The following is a 19898-nucleotide window of genomic DNA, read 5'->3' as shown; positions in this document are numbered from 1 at the left end:
GGGACTTCTGTAGGACTCATTTTTATCAGTGCCTTAAAACAAATTCACATGTCACAGATATCTGAATTTTATTACTAAAAATTTTATAAAACATGCATCTGTTCCTAGTTCTCAATTACAACATGCGCTGTTTTGTGTGGGGCTGTCAGAGGAAATCCCCATAAAATACGTTAGAATTTGTGACTTTCATGGGGAATAAAATGCGTTAATCTTCAAGAGTGGTGAACACTTGATGTAAGGGAACGTATATCTTTAAACAGCTCCCGTCCCATTTCCAGGATGTCCTGCTGATCTGCTGCACCCCCGACTGGATCAGTGAAAACCACGTGCTGGCATCCTGTCGGATGGTCCTCAGAAGCCAGAGCATCTTGGGCCTGAACCGGGCGCCATGTCTGGCCGTCTTTCTGGAGCGGCTGCCGCTGTTGCTGCAGGAGCAGTACAGCTACGAGAGGGTCGTTACTCAGTCTGTGTTCTGAAGCCGATTTCTGGTCACTCTACAGCGCGTGAACGGTGACGTAACGTTTTCGGTGTGTCTCGTAACTGCAGAGCCACGTGGCAGCCGGAGATCAACTCGTCCACAGCGCCTTCCTGCAGAACCTGGCCTCCCTGGCTGTTGGCTTGTCCTTAGAGAAGCACCTGTGCTCTCACCCACGGCCTCCGCATCACGCCTATGCCGATGCTCAGTCCTGCCTGCCGGAGTGGAGCTGGCTGCTCACCTATGCCACCACCGTCCGGAGTGCAGAGGCTATCGCCAGCGGCACCGCCTTCCCTGAATCCTTCATCGTTTCTGGGCTTCTAGAAGTCCAAGACTCGAACGCCACCAAGGGACTGGTGAGTGTTGATGTTAGTGTCCTAAAGAAAAAAAAGATCTGTTCACTGCTAACATCCTGAAATACATTTTAGGACAACAGCATGTGGAGCTTCAAAATGGACGAACAGCTGATGTCATGGGCCACCAGCAGGCCTGAGGTAGCTATTATTATTGTTCCTCCGTTATTGTGTTTTTTTCCCCCCCATTTACAAAAATGAACTTTAAATACCGAACATGTCCAGATTTCCTCATGCCTCTCTGTGTTTCTCAGGACTGGCAGGAAGGAGGTAACAGCGAGGTCTACCTCTGGGGCAACGGACGCTACGGGCAGCTGGCAGGAATGGGAACCAACCTAACCATACCGACAGTAGCTCCCTCCCTGTTACAGACGCAGCAGGTGTCTGCTACGTGACACACGATGCGCTCTTGGTTTCTGTTCACTGCCGTCTTTCTCACGTTTCTGCGTCCTTTGTGGGTTTTTCTCAGGTTGTCTGTGGTCAGAACTGCACTTTTCTGGTCCAGACCAATGGGAATGTCCTGGCTGTTGGTGAAGGGCAATATGGTCGACTTGGCCAGGGCAATTCTGATGATCTTTATGTTCCCACTATCATCTCTGCATTTCAAGGTGTGCTATTTATCCTGAGAACCGTGGTCTTAACCTCCTTTAGTATTTTTCTGCATCCCACAGAGTTGGGATGATTCAGTTTCTCTTAGACCGGGACCTGACTGTCGTGTCTTGATGCAGGCTATGTTGTGACCCAGCTGGTGACCTCCTGCGGCTCAGACGGACACTCCATGGCCCTGACCGAAACCGGCGAGGTGTTCAGTTGGGGAGATGGAGATTTTGGAAAACTGGGCCACGGCAACAGCGAAAGACAAAGGCGGCCCAAACAGATCGAGGCGCTGCAGGGAGAGGAGGTCATCCAGGTAAAACCCTGCTGGTGCTTCCGTATTATTTTAGCATATCAATTCTCTCTCACTACATTTGTGACTCGCATTATTGGAAATGAACCCAGGTTACAGAAGGAAGTTTGAAGTTTCTAACAATGCAATCCACAAACTATGAAGTACAAACATTGAGTTATTTAAATGTGGTGATATTACTGCTAATGACACTTCATTCCAAAGAAGAAGTAAATCATAAAACATAGAACCTCCTAAATTTTAATGTTGTCAAATTATTCAATCTTTTCAGAAATACCTATTTGTTAGCTACATAATTGTGCTACTTTATGTGATGGGTGCTATGAAGTCACTTTGTTAATGGAAATTTGTAATTTTTGAAGTAATACTTGTTTTTTTGAGGCTCTAAATATAGTCAGATATTTTTAGTCATAAACGCTGGGATGCATACTTAAATGTTTTTAAACTTGCCTTTATTGTCATTATGATAAACACCTGGCGTAGGAATCTGTAGGCACATATGTCACATGCTGCACCCCAGCGCCTTGCGATAGTATTCACTCCTCTTGGCTTTTAATCTTTTTTGTTAAATTCCAGGCTGTAATGCAATTGTTTTTTAATCTTACATTTTTTACAGTTTATGTTGGTGAAGTGAAATGAGAAATATATATGCAAAAGAAGAAAAAAACATGCAAAAAAAAAAAAAAAAAAGAACATTAGCATGTGCACATGTACCCACCTCCTTTCCAACGAAGTGCCCCTAAACGTTCTGGTGCAACCGATTACCTTCCCGAAGTCACATAAGAAGTCCACCTGTGTGCAGTCTACAACAAGTGTCACTTGATCTGAACCTTACACTAAATAGAGCTGGACTTCATGGAAGAGTGGCCAGGATACTTTTGCAGGGCACTGTATTGCCTTCTGCAGCTATGATTACCTGCTTTTTTGTTTTTGAAAACGTGTTATTGCCTTGACTGTCAATTTGAAACATAGATCACCAGCAAGGTGTGTGAAGTTTTCCTTTGACAAAAATTGTCAAACTGCTATTTGCGTAAAGTAAAAACAAATCTGACTTCCTGATTTATTAGAAGTTTATATAAAGATTAAATACAATAAATGCTGATGTTACCGACAATTTTTACAAGTAACTTGGTTTGTATTTCAGGAAATAACAGAGAAGTAAACAGGGGAATCACCAGCTCCTTAAAGGAGCAATAAGCGAAATTTCATTATTTTAAATAGAAATAATTAAAACATAGTTTTGTGAAGACCTAAAGTTATCATTTTAGATGGACTATGGTTCAAAGTCACACACCCTCTCTCTGTTGTTCCCTAATCTCTTGTTTACATAGTCAGCCCGACTGCCCATGTACCTACGTCCCCCCCTCCCTGCCCATAAATGCCACCGCCAGGCACAAAATGGCGGAGAGCACGCCCATTGGATTTAAAAAGTTCTCTTGCTAACAACATTATAAAGTTATGAGTTACTTACTTAAGATGTTCCTCTGAAAGGTGACCTGTTCTGCTGTGTTTTTATCCTTTGCTAATTGGCTCGTATGAGCCGATGTTGGAGAAAGGGGAAATGGGTGCAGAGTGCCAGAGAGAGGCGTGGCTTGATACACATCTTGTTTTGGTCTACAGACAGTGCTCAAGCTCTACCTAATGGTGAAAAATTTCTTATTACTCCTTAAAAAAAAAAACAAAAAACAAAAATAAAACAGGATGTTGTAATTTGTTAAAGGCAGCACTATCTGCAGACATGCTCAATTTTCAGGTTGAGACTAAAATTGATGCTGTAGTGATTCCTTCCCCGTGTCACATATTACCAATTCAATCTGACTAATGTTTCTCATCATGGCTTTAATGGCACTACAATACAGATCCTTAAATAGAACATTAGGCACAAACTGAGTGGTTCTTGGCCTGCGGTATAATCAGCGATTTGCACCATTCCATGGGAGATGTTTTCCAGAACAGATCAGAAATGATACCAAGACGAATCAAAAAACATGCATATATATTTACACAGCCTTCAGTATTAGACTCTCACTGCCATGGTTTTGAACATGTTCTGCTTTGTTTGGCCAGCTTGCTTGTGGCTTCAGGCACTCAGCCGTGGTCACAGCAGACGGGAAACTGTTCACCTTTGGCAGCGGTGAATCTGGTCGTCTGGGTCTGAGGTCAACGTCCAATAAGATGCTGCCTGAAAGGGTGGCTGCGCTCGAAGGATATCATGTAGGGCAGGTAAGGAATAAACGTGGTTACATTTAAACTCTTGTTTTGGTGTACTCGTGTAGAAAAAACGGAGTACGTTTGTTTACTCTGCTCAGGTTTCATGTGGTCTCAACCACACGTTGGTGGTATCTTTGGATGGAAGTGTCGTTTGGGCATTCGGAGATGGGGATTACGGCAAACTTGGAACCGGTTCCTCCACCGCAAAATACTACCCTCAGGTATTTAAAAAAAAATAGCATTCAGGAAACATTAGCAACAAAATTTGATGATTTGTTTCATTTCATAATGCCAATCTTGGAAAGAAATGAGGAGCAGCAGAAAGTTCAAAGCTTCATATCTACACCAAAGTCTTTATCAAATGTTTTGGTGCTGCTTTTATACAACGACCAGAGACGAAAGATTGTCTGCGTTGTCTCTTTTCTGTTCAGAAAGTGGAGCAGCTTTGCAACAAGAGGATCAAGAAGGTGCGCTGTGGGACTCAGTTCTCTGTGGCACTGAGCTGTGACGGACATGTTTACACTTTTGGCCAAGGTATGTCATAATGCTGGAGTTAGTTTGAAATATTCAACTTAATTTTATTTATATGGCGCCAATTCACAACACATGTCTTCTCAAAGCCAGTTCTATCATATCATACAGGCAGGTTGGTTAACAAGAGGACTAAAGCTTTCTTTATTTTATTTAACACAAAAGAAATATTTGTGGCCTTTTTCCTTTTTAGCTGGGAAGAAACACTTTGCATCAAGATTTTTACTTAAGATTTATTTGTATTTAAAATTGACACACACAAAAATTCATGCCAGCTGTGTAACTTAAACATTTTAAGTTAATTTTTCCAAATGTTTTACCTTCATACCTTTAGCTTTTAGGAGTTAAACAGCAAAATGTATTGCAGAATTAACCATTATCCAAAAAAATAAAATTAATTGTAAAAATTTCCATGGCTGTTTAAAACAAAGCACTGGATTATAATGGACCGATAAACTTTTCATGATTTGGTTTGAAATGTAATTATAGTTATTAAACTAGCCATTTAAAAATAATCACTTGGAAGAAATTCGGTAATTGTTGACATTTTAAAACTCTACAGCACCTTCCGTAAGTCTTCATATGCCTTGAATGTTTCCTAATTTAGCCATGTTATAGGGATTTAAAGTTATAAACCAACTCGCAATAATTTATTATTAAATTCATTATAAAGCATTGAAAGGAAAATTATACATTTTCAACATTTCTTACAAACAAAAATCAGAAGAATTTGTATTTGTGCTCTCGCTCCCTGAGACAACACCACCTTTCACCGTAATTAAAGCTGCAGGTCTCTAAGTGGATGACTCTATAAGCTTGGTGTTTCTAGAGCCTGACTTTTGCCCATTTTTATTACAAATAGCTCAACCTCGGTCAGTTTGGATGTAGATGCTGAAAACAACAATGTTAAAGTTTTTCTGAAGAATTTAACTTTGATTTAGTCCCGGATCTCGACCCGACCGCTTTACGTTTAGGTGGGCGGACACTTCTTGGTAGGCTGGTAGGTTTGCAGGTCTGCCATTTTTAATTTGGGATAGGGGGACTGGGCACAGCTCTGGGAGATGCTCACAGCTTGAGATGTTGTTTTATCACCCATGGTTGCTACCCCTTCAGGCATTTACCTTCCTCATCATTAAGCTGCTTGTTCACTGATGTTCTCTACAGTACAGCTGTGTTTATCCTGTAAATAAATCACACCGATGGGGAGCTTTAATAAGTCATTAGGTGACTTCTGAAGGTAAGTGGCTGCCATGGATTAAATTAGGAGTGCTAGAGTAAAAGTGGCTAAATACTAGGGGTGTAAATCACCAGCTTTATCACAATACGATGTCATATCGATTTGTTTGGATGACAATACGATGTTTGCCGATATCACAAAGTCTGGTATGATATGATTTCCTTTAAATTCAATTCACAAGTCTGCGATCAATATGATGGGATATCATCCTCCCACCAAACCCTATTATTGACATTGAAATCAACTCTCAAAAATAACGCAAATATTATTTGACCATTTTATTTTCTAAGCTCTCAGGCATTTAAAATCAAAAGACAGCATTCCTCTAACTATAATAATAATAATAGATCACCTGTTCACTATAGTCATGCCTTGTAAATTACAAGTAAAGGCGTACCTTAAAAACGACCACATGAATTTACGTTTTCAATCCATGTGGTCGTAATTGAATCGTTAAGCGTTTAATCGATATATCGTTATGGATCGATGTATTGTTACCCTCCTACTAAATACAATTTCAGGCCACACTATTCACCCTCATAATTTCCCTTACCCTTCTCTGCTGCTTTCTGTTGGTCTATCATATAACATCCCAGTAAAATACAGTGAAAATTGTGGTTGGTTAAACTCTGATCCTGCAGCCATTGCTGCCATCATACCCTTTTATATTTCCTCTTCCTACAACACACTTGACAAAAACAGCACAAAGAATCAATTTGCATATTTTCGTGGATCACACTGTCCTGCTTGAACTTCGAATGTGGAAAAGGAAAACGTGGGTTTATTTTGTCCTGTTTCTGTTGATCCTTCAGAGCGCCTGATTGGTCTGCCCGACCCCATGCTGAAGAATAAATCCACGCCGCAGGTGGTGCCGTCCCTGGAGGCGCTTTTTATAGACGACGTTGCTGTGGGCTGTGAACACGTGCTGGCTCTGGCCTCCACTGGAGACGTGTATGCATGGGGCTGCAACAGCGAAGGACAGGTGACCACTGCGTTCTGTTACAGCTCAGACCCAAAAGGAATTTTAATTCATTGCTTATCTGCGGGACTCTGTAAGACTGCTCCGTTTGTGTTTATGCGTTTTTTACCAGCTTGGTCTGGGACACTCCAATCAAGTGAAGGAGCCGGTGCTCATAACCGCTCTGCAGGGTAAAAACATCAGGCAGATCTCCGCTGGCCGCTGCCACAGCGCAGCTTGGACAACCCCTTCTGTCTTGATGAAAAACTCAGGTATAGCTCGACTGTTCCTGCACACAAACGCTTTAAGATCCATGAACGAGAAAAGAGCTGGAAATCCCATATGTTACCTTCATCGGCAGGTGGCTCTGGACATTTGCAGCTGGGCCTTCCCCAGTCGGTTCCTCCACAGTACAACACTCTGAAGGACTGCAGCCCCGACGTCCTCAGCATGCGCCTCAGGGTGCTCTACCACTTCTCTGATCTCATGTACAAGTCCTGGAGGCTGCTCAATCTGGACACTAAGAACCAGGTATATTAAATCCCTTTGCTCTGCTTCTGCAGTACAGGCATGTATTATAAGTAGAAAAAAAAAGATAATCACGAAAAAGTCAGCTTTTATTAGAGTAGCATAATCCCACTTTGAAAATGTTTTGAGAAATACAAACATTTTATTTTAGTACAGTTATTCACTACAGAAAATAAATATTGGCCCTGCTGCAGTTATTGTTATGTGCAGCCCCGTTATACCTATAATATAGCGCTCAGCCTTCTCCCTTAAACTTTTCACCAGGTTGGAGCAAACAGAAAGGCATCCCAACGTTCCCCTTTGCACAATTCCTCTAGATAGCCCAGAGTCCTCAAGATGTCACTTTTTGTTGCAGTACTTAATGCAGGCCTTTGTAGGTGTACTTTTTCTCAGTGTGCATGGTAGCAAGTTAATCCCGGATGCTCATCCAACCTTGTTTGCCATAATTCCAGTTGTTTTAAATTCTGCACTCATTCCTCTGAAACCAGCAAGTTTAGGGAAGCTGTTGTTTTACTGTCGCTTTTTTTTCACCCATGCAGAATAAAACAGATCTGCTTCACTAGAACTGAATACTCTGTCTCTTCATTTTGAAGAGTGGCTTAGAGTAATAAGTCTCTGTCGGCTCATATTTATACAAGGATAAATAACTTAACTGTGGATAGTTAAAGGTTTCTTGAAATTGCAATCAATCTCACAAAGTAATAGACAAATTTAAAGGTATATAGCCATGTAACATGCTTATAAAAAAGACCAAAAATAGTTTGGTCATGATAAAATAAGGTTATATATACCATGCCTCCATCTTGATAGTGTTTTGATGGTCCTGTTTGAGCCGTAGAGATTCCCTCTCAGGCACGATGAACAAATATAAGCAGACATGGCGCCATCTACCGGCAGTATTGCTGAACTATCATAATGATGGTTTGCTTAATTAATACAACAGTATTAAATAATGCCGGACCGAGCCTGACCCTCTGAAATGCCTCACAGTAAAGCGGCAACTTGGCGTGATCGAAGACCAGCCGTTATCAATTAAATAAACCGATCTACAGCAACTTTAAGAGCCTCATATCAGAAGATTTACTCACATCAATCAACTTGGCGGTTACATCTGAGCCTCGCTTCAGTGAACTCCAACGTTCATACTGTATTCCCAGCGACATTCCAGTCTTTTCCCTCTTGGAATCACATAATTTTTGCGCTTGTCTTCACTGGATATTGGACTTTTCTTCATTGTTTCGCCTGGAGATGCTTATAGCCGTTAGCCACTCTCTTGTTTTAACCCCTGCTGTGCATGCACAGTACGTACTTCCGTTAATATTGCAAATAAACACGAAAGGCTTTATTTACTAACAAACTGAGAATAAAGAAAGCATAAAACACCAAAATAACAACTAATATAGCAGCAGGACGTGATAATCTTTCATAAAACTTTGTATGCAACCAGAGTGAGCAACTGTGACATATAGATAAATAATAAAAAAAATCAAATAAGGTGGCAAAGCACCGTTAAACAAATGCTTCAGATAAAGCAGATAGATCCTCCTCCTATTTGATGTAGTGAAGCAGGCTAGGGGGAAAGTGGCAGCATTGTCAGCTTGGATTGTTTGCAAGAGAGAGGAAAAATTCTCACCTGGATTGCATTCGGTGTGAACTACCATTAGACATCTTTACCACCAGTGCAAATTTGTCCACATCTGCGTCTTGCAATTCAAATATCTCATCAGATACGCCGTTGTCTGTCTTTTTCTTACCTAATGCTGCATTCTGCTCTTTATTTACGCGCCTTTCCTCTCTCTTGTCCAGATCTCCAGTTCCCGCTATTCTTCAGGGGCTACAGCCGTCATCCGGGGTGAACTCAGAGGTCTGCTGTCCCCCAAGGTCAACACTCTGCCTCTCGTGCGCTCAATCGGCCGGACCATGACCCAGGGCAAAACATATGGGCCACAAATCACAGTGAAGCGGATTTCCACAAGGTAAGAACGACCGCGTTGTCCAGTCCACTGGCTAAACCGGAATGTCTTCAGGGGTTGCTGGTAATAAAGGCGCTTGGGTGCCCAGACAGCAGGCCGGGTGTTCAGCTGGCCAACCAGGCCTATTAAAGACATTTTAGAACTTTTATTTGGGATGTTTTACTTGAAACATTGTTTTTTTTGTTTTTTTTTATCATCTCTGACAGAGGACGCTCGAGCAAGCCCATCTTTGTGCAGATCGCGAAGCAGGTGGTGAACCTGAACCCTCTGGAGCTGCGGCTGCCATCCCGAGCCTGGAAGGTGAAGCTGGTTGGGGAGGGAGCTGACGACGCCGGCGGAGTGTTTGATGACACCATTACTGAGATGTGCCAGGTAGGTAAAAAACGACACAGCTCTGAAAGCACAGATGATGCATTTTGCACTTAATTTAAAGTGAAACGGTGTAATATTTTTTGCACTAGGAGCTGCAGTGTGGTGTGGTGGACCTCCTGATTCGTACTCCCAACAGCTTTGCAGATGTGGGATGCAACACCGATAGGTGCTCCTTCTAACAGCTTTTTTAGTAAAGCACAATATGCGATTGTCAGCAACGAGCTTACCACTTGTAATGCCTCCGGACGCTTGTAGGTTCCTGCTTAACCCGGGGGCTCACTCAGAGGATCACATGGTACAGTTTCGCTTCTTGGGTATCCTAATGGCTGTGGCCATACGCACCAAGAAGCCTCTGGACTTACATCTGGCTCCGTGGGTGTGGAAGCAACTTTGCTGCATGCCGCTGGCGGGAGCCGACCTGGAGGAGGTGGACCTCCTCACCTATCGCACCCTCCAAGGCATCCTTCACTTGGAAAACAGTGGAATCACGGCAGATAATTTCCACGTGGTGAGAGGCTGTTCAAACCAAACTGCTCACAGCGACTGTGGTTTGTTAAGAGTTTATCATCGTTTTAACCGTTTCCTTTTCTGTATCATTTCCACAGATGATCCCTCTGGATTCATTCATGGCCCACAGTGCGGATGGAAGGCTGGTACCAGTGGTTCCTCGAGGACAGAACATCTCCCTGACATTTTCCAACCGCACTGAATATGTGGAGAAGGCTCTGGACTACAGACTGCATGAAATGGATTCGCAGGTTTGGGGCTCTTGGTGTGCTGAAATTAAGGGCGTAAATGTTTAGAAACAATTTGTCATGGGTATGTCAAAAACCTGGAAAAAATAGATAATCTGGGAAGCACAGTGTTACATAATTCTTCAGTGTTTTTTGAAGTAGCGTCAGCAATTAACATTTAAACAAAAGATCAAACGGAAGAGGTTTTGAACCAGCAAATCTTTGGCAGTGAATGAAAGGCTTTGCTGAGAATCGCATTCACTAAAAAAAAATCATTTAGTGTCCTTTGGAGCCTAAAGGAGAAGCAATTCACCACCTGAGCGCTTGTTAGGGATATAATTATATGTCCAGGTGTCAAGATTCTACTGGATATGGGGTTCCTGAGAACAGGAGGTTTTCCTAAACCTTCCCAAAGTTTTTTTTGGTCTGAAGGCCAAAAAAAACAAAAACAAAACAAATGCTCAATTTGGTGCACAGTCTGTGTAGCTCATCCCATGTACAGAGGACTGCTAGTCTCTGGGTGGTTTCTTTTCTTACTTTAAAATGTGAGTCTTAGACACCAGCCTGCAATTATTTATTGATGGACAAAGTACTTAAAAATAAGTAAGCAAATTAAGTGTAAATGCAAATACCCTGCAAGCTAGTTTTTGTTGATGGCCCCTGTGCCTGATGTTAAAAACACAGCCAGCATGTAAAGAAAACCCGTGCCCGACTTAGAATTAAAATAATTTTATTCAAACAAGTTTTATCTTTTTTTTAAAATAAGAAATGAGGAAGCCATCTCGCTGAAGGCAATAAATCATTCTAAAAGGACTAAAACATAGAAAATGGTTTTCTTTATATCTCATTTAAAGATATGTCCAAAAACATTTACACCCTTCTCTGTAATCAGCATAAGGCGGGCACCTCAAAACATTAAAATTACTTTCATTCAGAAAAAACATGACGGAAAATTTAAAAGATCACTTTTAAACCTAAATCCTGCAGGGGCTTTAAAAAGGTTTGGGCTTAACCGTACCCAGCTAACAACATTACACAGGATATTGGGTTAGCAAGAACAAGAGAAGAGATTTTAACAAATTTAAACAAGTTTTTTTTTTTTTTATCTTTGTCAGTGTCATGGTGTAACCAATCCTCTATTTCCTCTCGTTAAAGCGCTCGCCTTCACAACCGGGGATCAAAATTAAGAGCTTTCATTCAAGCAGGACAGATCTCAATTTGACGACGAGTGTCAAATTGTTCTTTTAAATTCGAGGACTTTCCTTTTAAATGTTAAAGTAATTGCTCAGACACATTTCGTTCATAATTATAAGTACATTATAAGTCAGTTTATATCTGCGCCCGATTGACTGTGTCACAGGATTCACAGAGACAAGAGGTGGAAAAAAAAAAAAAAGGTCACCAGATGGCAAACAGCAACATTCTGGACCATTAAACAAGCACACTAGAACCTAAAGGCAAATTAGATTCATTCAACATGAAGCCATTAGAAATAAAGTCAACGGTTCTGATGTAATCAAAGATTAACTAGGATCAACCTTAATTTCCCACAAGACGTGTTGTTCTTGTTCCCAGGAACCCAATATACTCTAACCAAGTACAAGCTAAAGGCCCTTAAACTCGGATAAATTTTTTTTTTTTTTTTTTTTGTATTTTCCATTTAAAGCAAAAAACAGACACTTGAAGACTTTTAACACGTTTGGAAAGAAAGTATTTACATCCGTATTTACTTTTAACTAAAGAATCGTGGCTTTTGTAGCCAAACTGATTGTCAAAGTGCCGTAAATTATTCCGTGTCCAACGCTAATGCTGTCCATTAGTTAGTCTGAGCTGAGCTTGTTCCTCTGTCCAGGCGGACGCCGTCAGAGAGGGCATGTCCACCATCATCCCCGTCCCCCTCCTCTCACTGCTGACGGCGCAGCAGCTGGAGCAGCTGGTCTGTGGCCTGCCGGAGGTGTCCGTTGAGATGCTGAAGAAGCTTGTGCGCTACCGGGACATCACGGAGAGCCACCAGCTCATCCGATGGTTCTGGCAGAGCCTGGAGGAGTTCACCAACGAGGAGCGCGTGCTCTTCCTGCGCTTTGTCTCCGGCAGGTCCAGGTTGCCTTCCAACCCGGCCGACATCTCGCAGAAGTTCCAAATCATCAAGGTCGACAGGGTGAGACGTCACTCTGTGCGCTTCTTTCTTAGATATTTTTTTAAATAAACACAGTTAAAGTAAGCCTAAGCATGTATATATTTTTTTTTTTTTCAGCCCGTTAACGGACTCCCTACTGCTCAGACCTGCTTCTTCCTGCTCCGCCTTCCCCCCTATACCAGCCAGGCGGTCCTCGCTGAGCGGCTGCGCTACTCGATCCACAACTGCACTTCCATCGATATGGACAACTACATGCTGACCCACAACACGGAGCCAGCGGAGAACTCGGACACAGAGGAGTAAAGCTGACGGCCGCCGGGTCATGAATGTATCTTCTCCGATGCCATGCACATTATGCACTGAACACAGACTTTTATTTGCCAAACTTTGATGGTAGCGTACTGTTTATATGTTGGTTTATTTAAGAGGATAAAGGTGTTGTTTTGATTTTTCTATTTGTGCAGTGTAATGATTATGGCAGTGCTACTACAGGAAAAAAAAGACTTAGACTTTTATCATTGACGGCGACTGAGCCACCGTACGAGAAGTATAACGTGCCTGTTTGTTTGAGAATATGTAATAATGTGACAATTTACCACACTGACTGTAGTTATTATTATTTATTAAAATAGAGAGTTTAAATAAGGCCGTTTTTGCAGTTTATTTCCAATTCTTTCAATGCATCTGATCTGGAGAAAATTTGCCACCGCTGTCATACGGTGTCACGTATAAGTATTCATACCCTTTGTACTTTTTGTAGCTTTCAAAACGTTATAAATACGAACTCCAGTGAACTGTATTGAGATATTGTGTGATGAACTAAGAGTTGCTCATAATATGGAAACGCATCTGTCTTCGCTGTGCCAGTGTGCACAGTATCGCAGTGGCATACTGTACTTTTCTATTCATGCTGACCGCCAAAAGCCATTTAACATTGGAGCCAAATTCATAAATGCAGCTGCATTCATACACAGATCAGTAGTTAACTTAAAGGGCCTATATCATGCAAAATTAACCTTTTCAGATTCTAACTGCTATGATTCTATTCCTTTATCAAAATCCTGCTCAAAGTGGCTCTTTTAGCACCTAATCTGCAAAGTCACAGCAATGCCTCCTTTTTTGATACCATGCTGCAGCGACTCTAGTGCGGAGAGGCAGCGTCGCAGTGAAGGCAAGCTTCTTTCTTCCGGGTTGAAAAAATAGCATCAAAAACAACTAATATTTCATAATTGATGAATACTCCCTAGTGCCAAAGAAAATACTTCATCGTCCATCCATTTTCTAGCACGTCTATCCCTTGCGGTGTCACAAGGGGTGCTGGTGCCTATCTCCAGCTGTCAATACACACTGGACAGGTCGCCAATCTATCGCAGGGCAACACAGAGACAGGACAAACGACCATTCACACACATCCAAGGACAATTTAGAGAGGCCAATTAACCAAACAGTCATGTTGGATATTTTGGACTGTGGAAGGAAGCCAGAGTACCCGGAGAGAACCCACGCATGGACAGAGAGAACATGCAAACTCCATGCAGAAAGCCCCAGGACGTGAACCCAGGACCTTCTTGCTGCATGCCAACAGTGCTACCCACTGCTCCACTGTGCAGCCCATACATCATCATATGTTTGCCTATTTGCTGTTGCAATGATCCGGATAACTGAGAGCATTGATGCAATCTTATTGTAAACGACTATTCTTCCCGTTGGGTCACAATCTAAAAGGGAATGGTTTCCATCAAATCATAATCATGTGTTAGTAGGGCCCAATCAAAGTCCAGAGTTTGTGATGTGACCAAAATAGACGGGGTTGAAGAGAAATCCAGGAGTGTGACTATATTTTTGCAAGGCCCTTCCTCTCCAAGTGCCTATTTACACTGAGGATACAGTTCATATAAGATCAGCAGGGGCAAACACATTAAGGAAGAGGGTTTCCTTTTGTGTTGTAAGTATGTAATTAAGATGATGAAAAGACTACATTTTTCAGAAGAGCCCCAAAGATCTTTAAACAAAAGGGCAAACAGAAAACATGCAACACTGACATTTTAAGATTAGTTGCCATGAGTTTAATGTCTACAATAGTCTACAGTTACGTGTCTATATACCTATACATTACTAACTGCGATGCGCTGTGCATTTAAGCACCTTTATATCAGAACCATTGGTGTTGTCTTCAGAATTTGGCCAGCAATAGCTCATTCACTGGAAGCCCAGGAGCACCCCACAAGAGCTGCAATTTTTGAAGACGGACTCCTATTTCCATTAGGACCAGTTTCCAAATGAAAGGGAAATAAAATGGAGAGCACCGTTCCCCATTTTATTTTTTTAACCAAGAGACATCTTAATTCAATTCTCCCGAGTTTAATGTTGTCCTGAGTCAGCACAGCTGGTGTGTCTGCTATTTGTCCGCGCTGGTGAGACGTCTGCTGTGACCTTATTACCCATCTGTTTCGCTGGGAGCTGTGTGGCCAGTAAGGCAGAATTCAGCTTGCCGTCAGCAGCCTTGCAGCTGAGAAGGGGAGAGGTGGGGAGAGGCTTTCTCATGAGAAGCCTCGCCTGGTATAAATATAACGTCCATCTATCAACAGAACAGGTACACAACTCTGTAAAGGCCATGGCAGGAGAAAAAAAAAAAAGATGTTGGGGGGGGATTTGTTTCAAATATCTGGTGCAGCTTCCCGGGCCTTGCTTTGATTGTGCAGGATGTGAAGCAGCTGTGAACTTGGGTTTGCTGTGTATCCCACTCGTAGACACGGGTGGCGCTCGGGCGAACGCACGAGGACGTGAGCGCACGCTAAGATGTAATTTAGATCATTCCTCACAAATGCAGCCAAAAACAACAATATCTGGGCAGGAATTACATGCCTGAACAATACAGCATTTTTAATCTGATTCAGATCTCTTTGCCGAAAAAGGGATTATCCGGACTCGAAGGTACTTTGCAGGAAAGACGCGCATGATTTTCCCTTTATCTTTTTCTGCTTAGCAAAGTGCACTGAGTTGTTTATTATTAGGGGAGAAGGAAGAGCAAAAATCTGTCATAGTTTGAATTGCAGATTGAAATCTTTTGTGTTTTATAAGTAAAGAAGATCCAATATTTATGAATATCCCAGTAATAATATAAAGTGAAGAGTGTTTAAATGGAAATATAATTTTTTTTTGCTGGCTTACGAAACAGTTTTTTGTCGCTGTGGTACTTTTTACTCCCACCGGAGGGCATCGTGCTTGTTGCTCTCAGCCTCAACAGTGATCCTGTACGGGATGGGAGAGCGCTGAGAATGGGCAGGCATCATCATTTACACGCAAACAGCATATAGCTGATGATGCACATCACTGTCAGCTAATCGCTGCCGCTGCTCCTTCCACTCAGCTCGTTTGATCGGGACACATGGACGACAACAGGCGGGATGTTAAACAGCATGTGGTCAAATTACTCCACGCGTACACCTGCACAAAGCTGAGCTGAGCCAGACTGATGGGAGCATCTTTCTCCATTCAGACTCCGTTGTGCTCACCGGAAAACATTTGTGCTTCATTTGGTTGCTAAATTAATTCAGTTATCAAGCTGTTGGTGTTTTTGTTTTTCATTTGCCTGTGTAATTATATAATTACATTAATATAATTGTGAACATATTATGGATTTCCTTCATTTGTTAAGAGGGAATGGCAATTATGTCACTCATCATTATCTCTTTTCTTTTCTTTTTTTTTTTACCTGAAAACTATTTGAGTATATTTTTCTTGAAAATAATTTCACAGCAGTATGTTTTTGCGATAAACATGTGTTTGTTTTGCGACTGTAATTTACTGTTTGTTTTTTTTTTGTAACTAAAAAAATATTTTTTTTATTGCAGCATCTATCAGAAAACAGGATTGGGAGGTATATTAACAGTTGAGTTGAATAAGCAAAGAAAGTTAATTTCTTGTGCTCACAGTTTGCATATGAATTTATTGATGATTCTTGTTTCCTTTTTGTTTAGTGGCATGAGCAAAAACTTTTGTTTTTTTAAGAGATGTGGCTGTTGAAATATACAGTTCAAAAAGGGGAAAAGGGGAGGGTGTAGGAAGTGAAGAAAACGTGAATGAAGGATGGATGAGACGTGAGCGTTTAAATATTTTTTTACAGTACATATAACAATATTATGACATGGATAGTCAATATGTGTATTTTATTCAGTAGTTTTCAATACATATATAGTGTTTTCTCATTGGTCAGAAGTTTTAAAGTCCAAAAGCATGCTGTCTACCTAAGTAGATGTGGAAAACAAACTCTTTGAAAAAGAGTTGGTTGAAAAAGTTTGTTTCAAAAAGCAAATATCTTGGAATAGTGTAACCTAATTCATGCAGGAAATGACTAAAATTCCACTCTTTCAATAAGACATACTGTTCAAAGTAAAGAAATCATTTGTTTTTCTCCCCTATAAATCATTGTATTATCCTTTCGCTTTTTTTATTTGTTATTGTGCAGCTATTTTAACTAAAGATAAACAAAAGTTGGATATAAAAATATTGTTTTCAATGCCCAGTCATTTGTTTCTTTTTTTTTCAGGTTGTATTTTTGTTCATATTGCAATATTCTTTCATGCATCTGACTGAGGCAGGTCTCTCCTCCCTCCTGAAATTTTAATTAGTCAAAGGAGGGTGTGACCTGATTGAGACAAAACAGAGATGTGACTGGTCACCTGATCCCCTGCCCACGCACACCAGCTTCCTCCACCGCCTCCCTTTGCCCTCCAAAAATCAGAGGAGCTCATTTCATCCCAGCAGTGAATGGATGAGTGCTGTTGTAAAAACAAGGGCACCTGGTTGCAGGTCAGTGAGTAGCTTTATGCTGTGAGCTGTTGTGTGCCTACGACGGGATTATTTGACTGAACTGACGGGTTGCCATCGTCCCTTTTCTGTCTCTGACCGCAGGATGGGACAGCCAGTGTTTGACCTGTGTACATCAGACGCGCTTAAGACTCTGGTTTCAGTCAATGATGTCATGTGGGTGTTGTTGCCTTCTTGCCAAAAATGACATAGCCAGGAAAGATCTGAGCCAGACAGGAAAAAGGACAAATTCAGCACACGGATCTCCATCGGGTTGCGGGAGATTCGTGAAATATTTTGATGTGTTTTGAAAGCTCAAGACGTGCTTGAATTTTGGATAAAGTGCGTAAAACTACTTGAAACTGCCAGTAAAATCCTTTCATAATAACGGTATTAACAGTATCACATTTAATTGTTTGCTTTGTATGTGAAAATCGAATCCAATACTCTTATTTAGAAGAATAGGACTAAATAAGGTTCACTTGCCATCCAAATCTACGCATTGTCTCTGTTCTGGATTTTTTGTTAATTTTTTATTTTTTATTTAAATAGTAATTTAGGAAGTTGCATACATTGTTTTCTTTTACATTTTAAATGATCATAAATAACAAAAATGCAATTTGGAAATTACTTTCATTAGGCACAGATGGTTTTTAAAGCAATGCAAAATAGCTTTTGAGATTGATGTCACTGTTTTAAAGTTTGCATTAGCGTTTTGTTATCTTGCTTAGTTTCTATGAAGCTGAGCTGTAAATTAATAAATATTTAGTTGTGGTAAAGTGGAAATTACATATTTAATTTTGTGAAAAGCCAATTGGATTGATTCATTGGCTTTGCACCAAACATATTTCCTGATTTTGGCCAGTGAAGATATATCCACCTTCCTTGGAGGGAGTTTTAATCATAATAGTACCTGTAATGTCCAACCTAAGCAAAAACCTGATCATCTTTGAGGACAGTTTGTCTCCTTTGATAGCATTTCATTATTGAAAGATGTCTGCTGTAAAACTACAGCTTCTAATAAAAGCGTCTAAAAGAGACTTTCCAAGAACTTTAAACTTAATATTTTACTTTGTGGAAGTGACCAGGTAGATGACACAAAACTTTCTTAAAACAGTTATCAGATGGTTCCTGAACTTTCATGGAAGTTCACAGGTGCTTTCCTGAAACTTCTATACCATACCAGATCAGTTTCTGCAAGCTTTGTGGTACTCAGAAGGTACTTTCCTGAATTTACCAGGCAAGTTACAAGAAAGCTACAGTAAGTTCTTTGACTTGTTCTGAAGCACTTTGTAAGAACCAGGAACGTTTGAAGCATAAGCAGTATTCTCATTTCATTTAAGAGTCATACAAATGTTGATCTGCAGCAGGAGGACCCACAGGACGGCCATGACAGCAGTTTGCGTTTCGTCTAATTATTGACTTTAAATGCTCTTAAAAACCTGAGGTGTTTAATGTTACTTACAGAGGACGTAGGTGCAAACCTAGACTGCTCTGATAAATAATGCCAGTGTCTGAGGAGGCAGAGTGAGCTCTCCGGAGTGACTGGAACGATCACTCCAACACTTCAGTCCCTATCAGGTGGACCTGTTTAATTCATCAACTTGTCCGCTGCTTTGACATTTGGTTCAGTGTGGCTCAAGCTGAGGTTGTGTCAGTTTACTGCTTGGTGCCTGAGTGACATACATCAGCTGCTATTTAATTTTTTAATTGTCACAAATATTAAATGAACAGATGATAACCTTTTATCTTCGGTCATTTATGATGTATGGTACCGTTGTGGGTAAACCTTGACAGCAACATGTCTATTTCCACAGTTATACAATGCTGCTTAGATTATGTTAAATAAAAATAATGAAAACAATATGTTATTCACTCTGTAAAGCTGCTTCTATATGCTTTCATTTTACAGGTAGAAGTGCTAGCTTGTACCAGCAACTAGCTCCTAGCTGCACATTCCAAACCCATTTCAGGTTTGACATAATTCAGAATTGATTCTCTTATGTAAGTTCCTGACTTGATAAATGGAAACACATGAAATATCCTAAAACCGATCCCCTAATGTAGAAATTACCCAAAAAAGCTAATTTCCTTTTCCATCTCAAGACGACGAAAAAGATGAACAAATGACAAAATATTCTCTTTTCCATACAAATGTAGCTCCTTTTAAATATTGCTTTCAAGCAGGGAAACTTTTTTAGAGACACGTGGCTCCAGAGACCCTTGCATGTGCTAGAAAAGTACATTTTAGAATTAGATGTCTGCTTTGAAAAACGACAGAAATGCTGATTGGAATCCAGATTTTTTTTTACGTTTTTTTATGCTTTTAAATGGCTTTAATATCCTCTGAAAAACTGTGTTAACCTCTGATCAGATGTTTAATTTCACTTACCAGAGTTTCCAAATCTACACATGGGTAACAAGGGGTTTTACCCCCTTCAGCTCAGTTCACCGTCCCACAACAGAAGCTAGCTGAGCTTGGAAGCCAAATCCAAACAACAGGACTTTCATTTTCAATGAGTTATTGCGCAACGACATCTGTGCAAGAGTCCTTGTAGGAACAGGACTTTCTTCTGCCTGCCTCCCCTCCTTCTCTCTCACCCCCCCCCCCCCCTTATTTAATGGTAATGAGGCTGAAATTCGGGAATCATTTTGTGTTCTCGGTAAACATGA

At 41.0% G+C, this 19898-nt stretch overlaps 1 protein-coding gene across 1 annotated transcript in view; it reads left to right on the top strand.

Annotated features, from left to right (window-relative positions):
- Nucleotides 1–13062, top strand: part of LOC105921165 (probable E3 ubiquitin-protein ligase HERC1) — a gene marked incomplete at its 5' end in the record, with an annotated part of 45971 nt that extends 32909 nt beyond the window's left edge. Inside the window, 19 exon segments of the mRNA XM_036140292.1 lie at nt 279–452; nt 547–831; nt 904–969; nt 1083–1208; nt 1298–1436; nt 1557–1738; nt 3803–3958; nt 4045–4167; nt 4378–4480; nt 6527–6696; nt 6806–6944; nt 7034–7203; nt 9007–9176; nt 9380–9545; nt 9635–9711; nt 9801–10053; nt 10151–10303; nt 12132–12437; nt 12534–13062. Coding sequence (XP_035996185.1) covers nt 279–452; nt 547–831; nt 904–969; nt 1083–1208; nt 1298–1436; nt 1557–1738; nt 3803–3958; nt 4045–4167; nt 4378–4480; nt 6527–6696; nt 6806–6944; nt 7034–7203; nt 9007–9176; nt 9380–9545; nt 9635–9711; nt 9801–10053; nt 10151–10303; nt 12132–12437; nt 12534–12719 — 3144 coding nt within the window.
- Between the last annotated feature and the right edge of the window lie 6836 nt (nt 13063–19898).

The sequence above is a fragment of the Fundulus heteroclitus genome, chromosome 8, assembly GCF_011125445.2.
Source record: "Fundulus heteroclitus isolate FHET01 chromosome 8, MU-UCD_Fhet_4.1, whole genome shotgun sequence".
Lineage (NCBI taxonomy): Eukaryota > Metazoa > Chordata > Actinopteri > Cyprinodontiformes > Fundulidae > Fundulus > Fundulus heteroclitus.
Note: the sequence above shows the minus strand (reverse complement) of the source record. Positions and strands in the feature narration are given on the sequence as shown.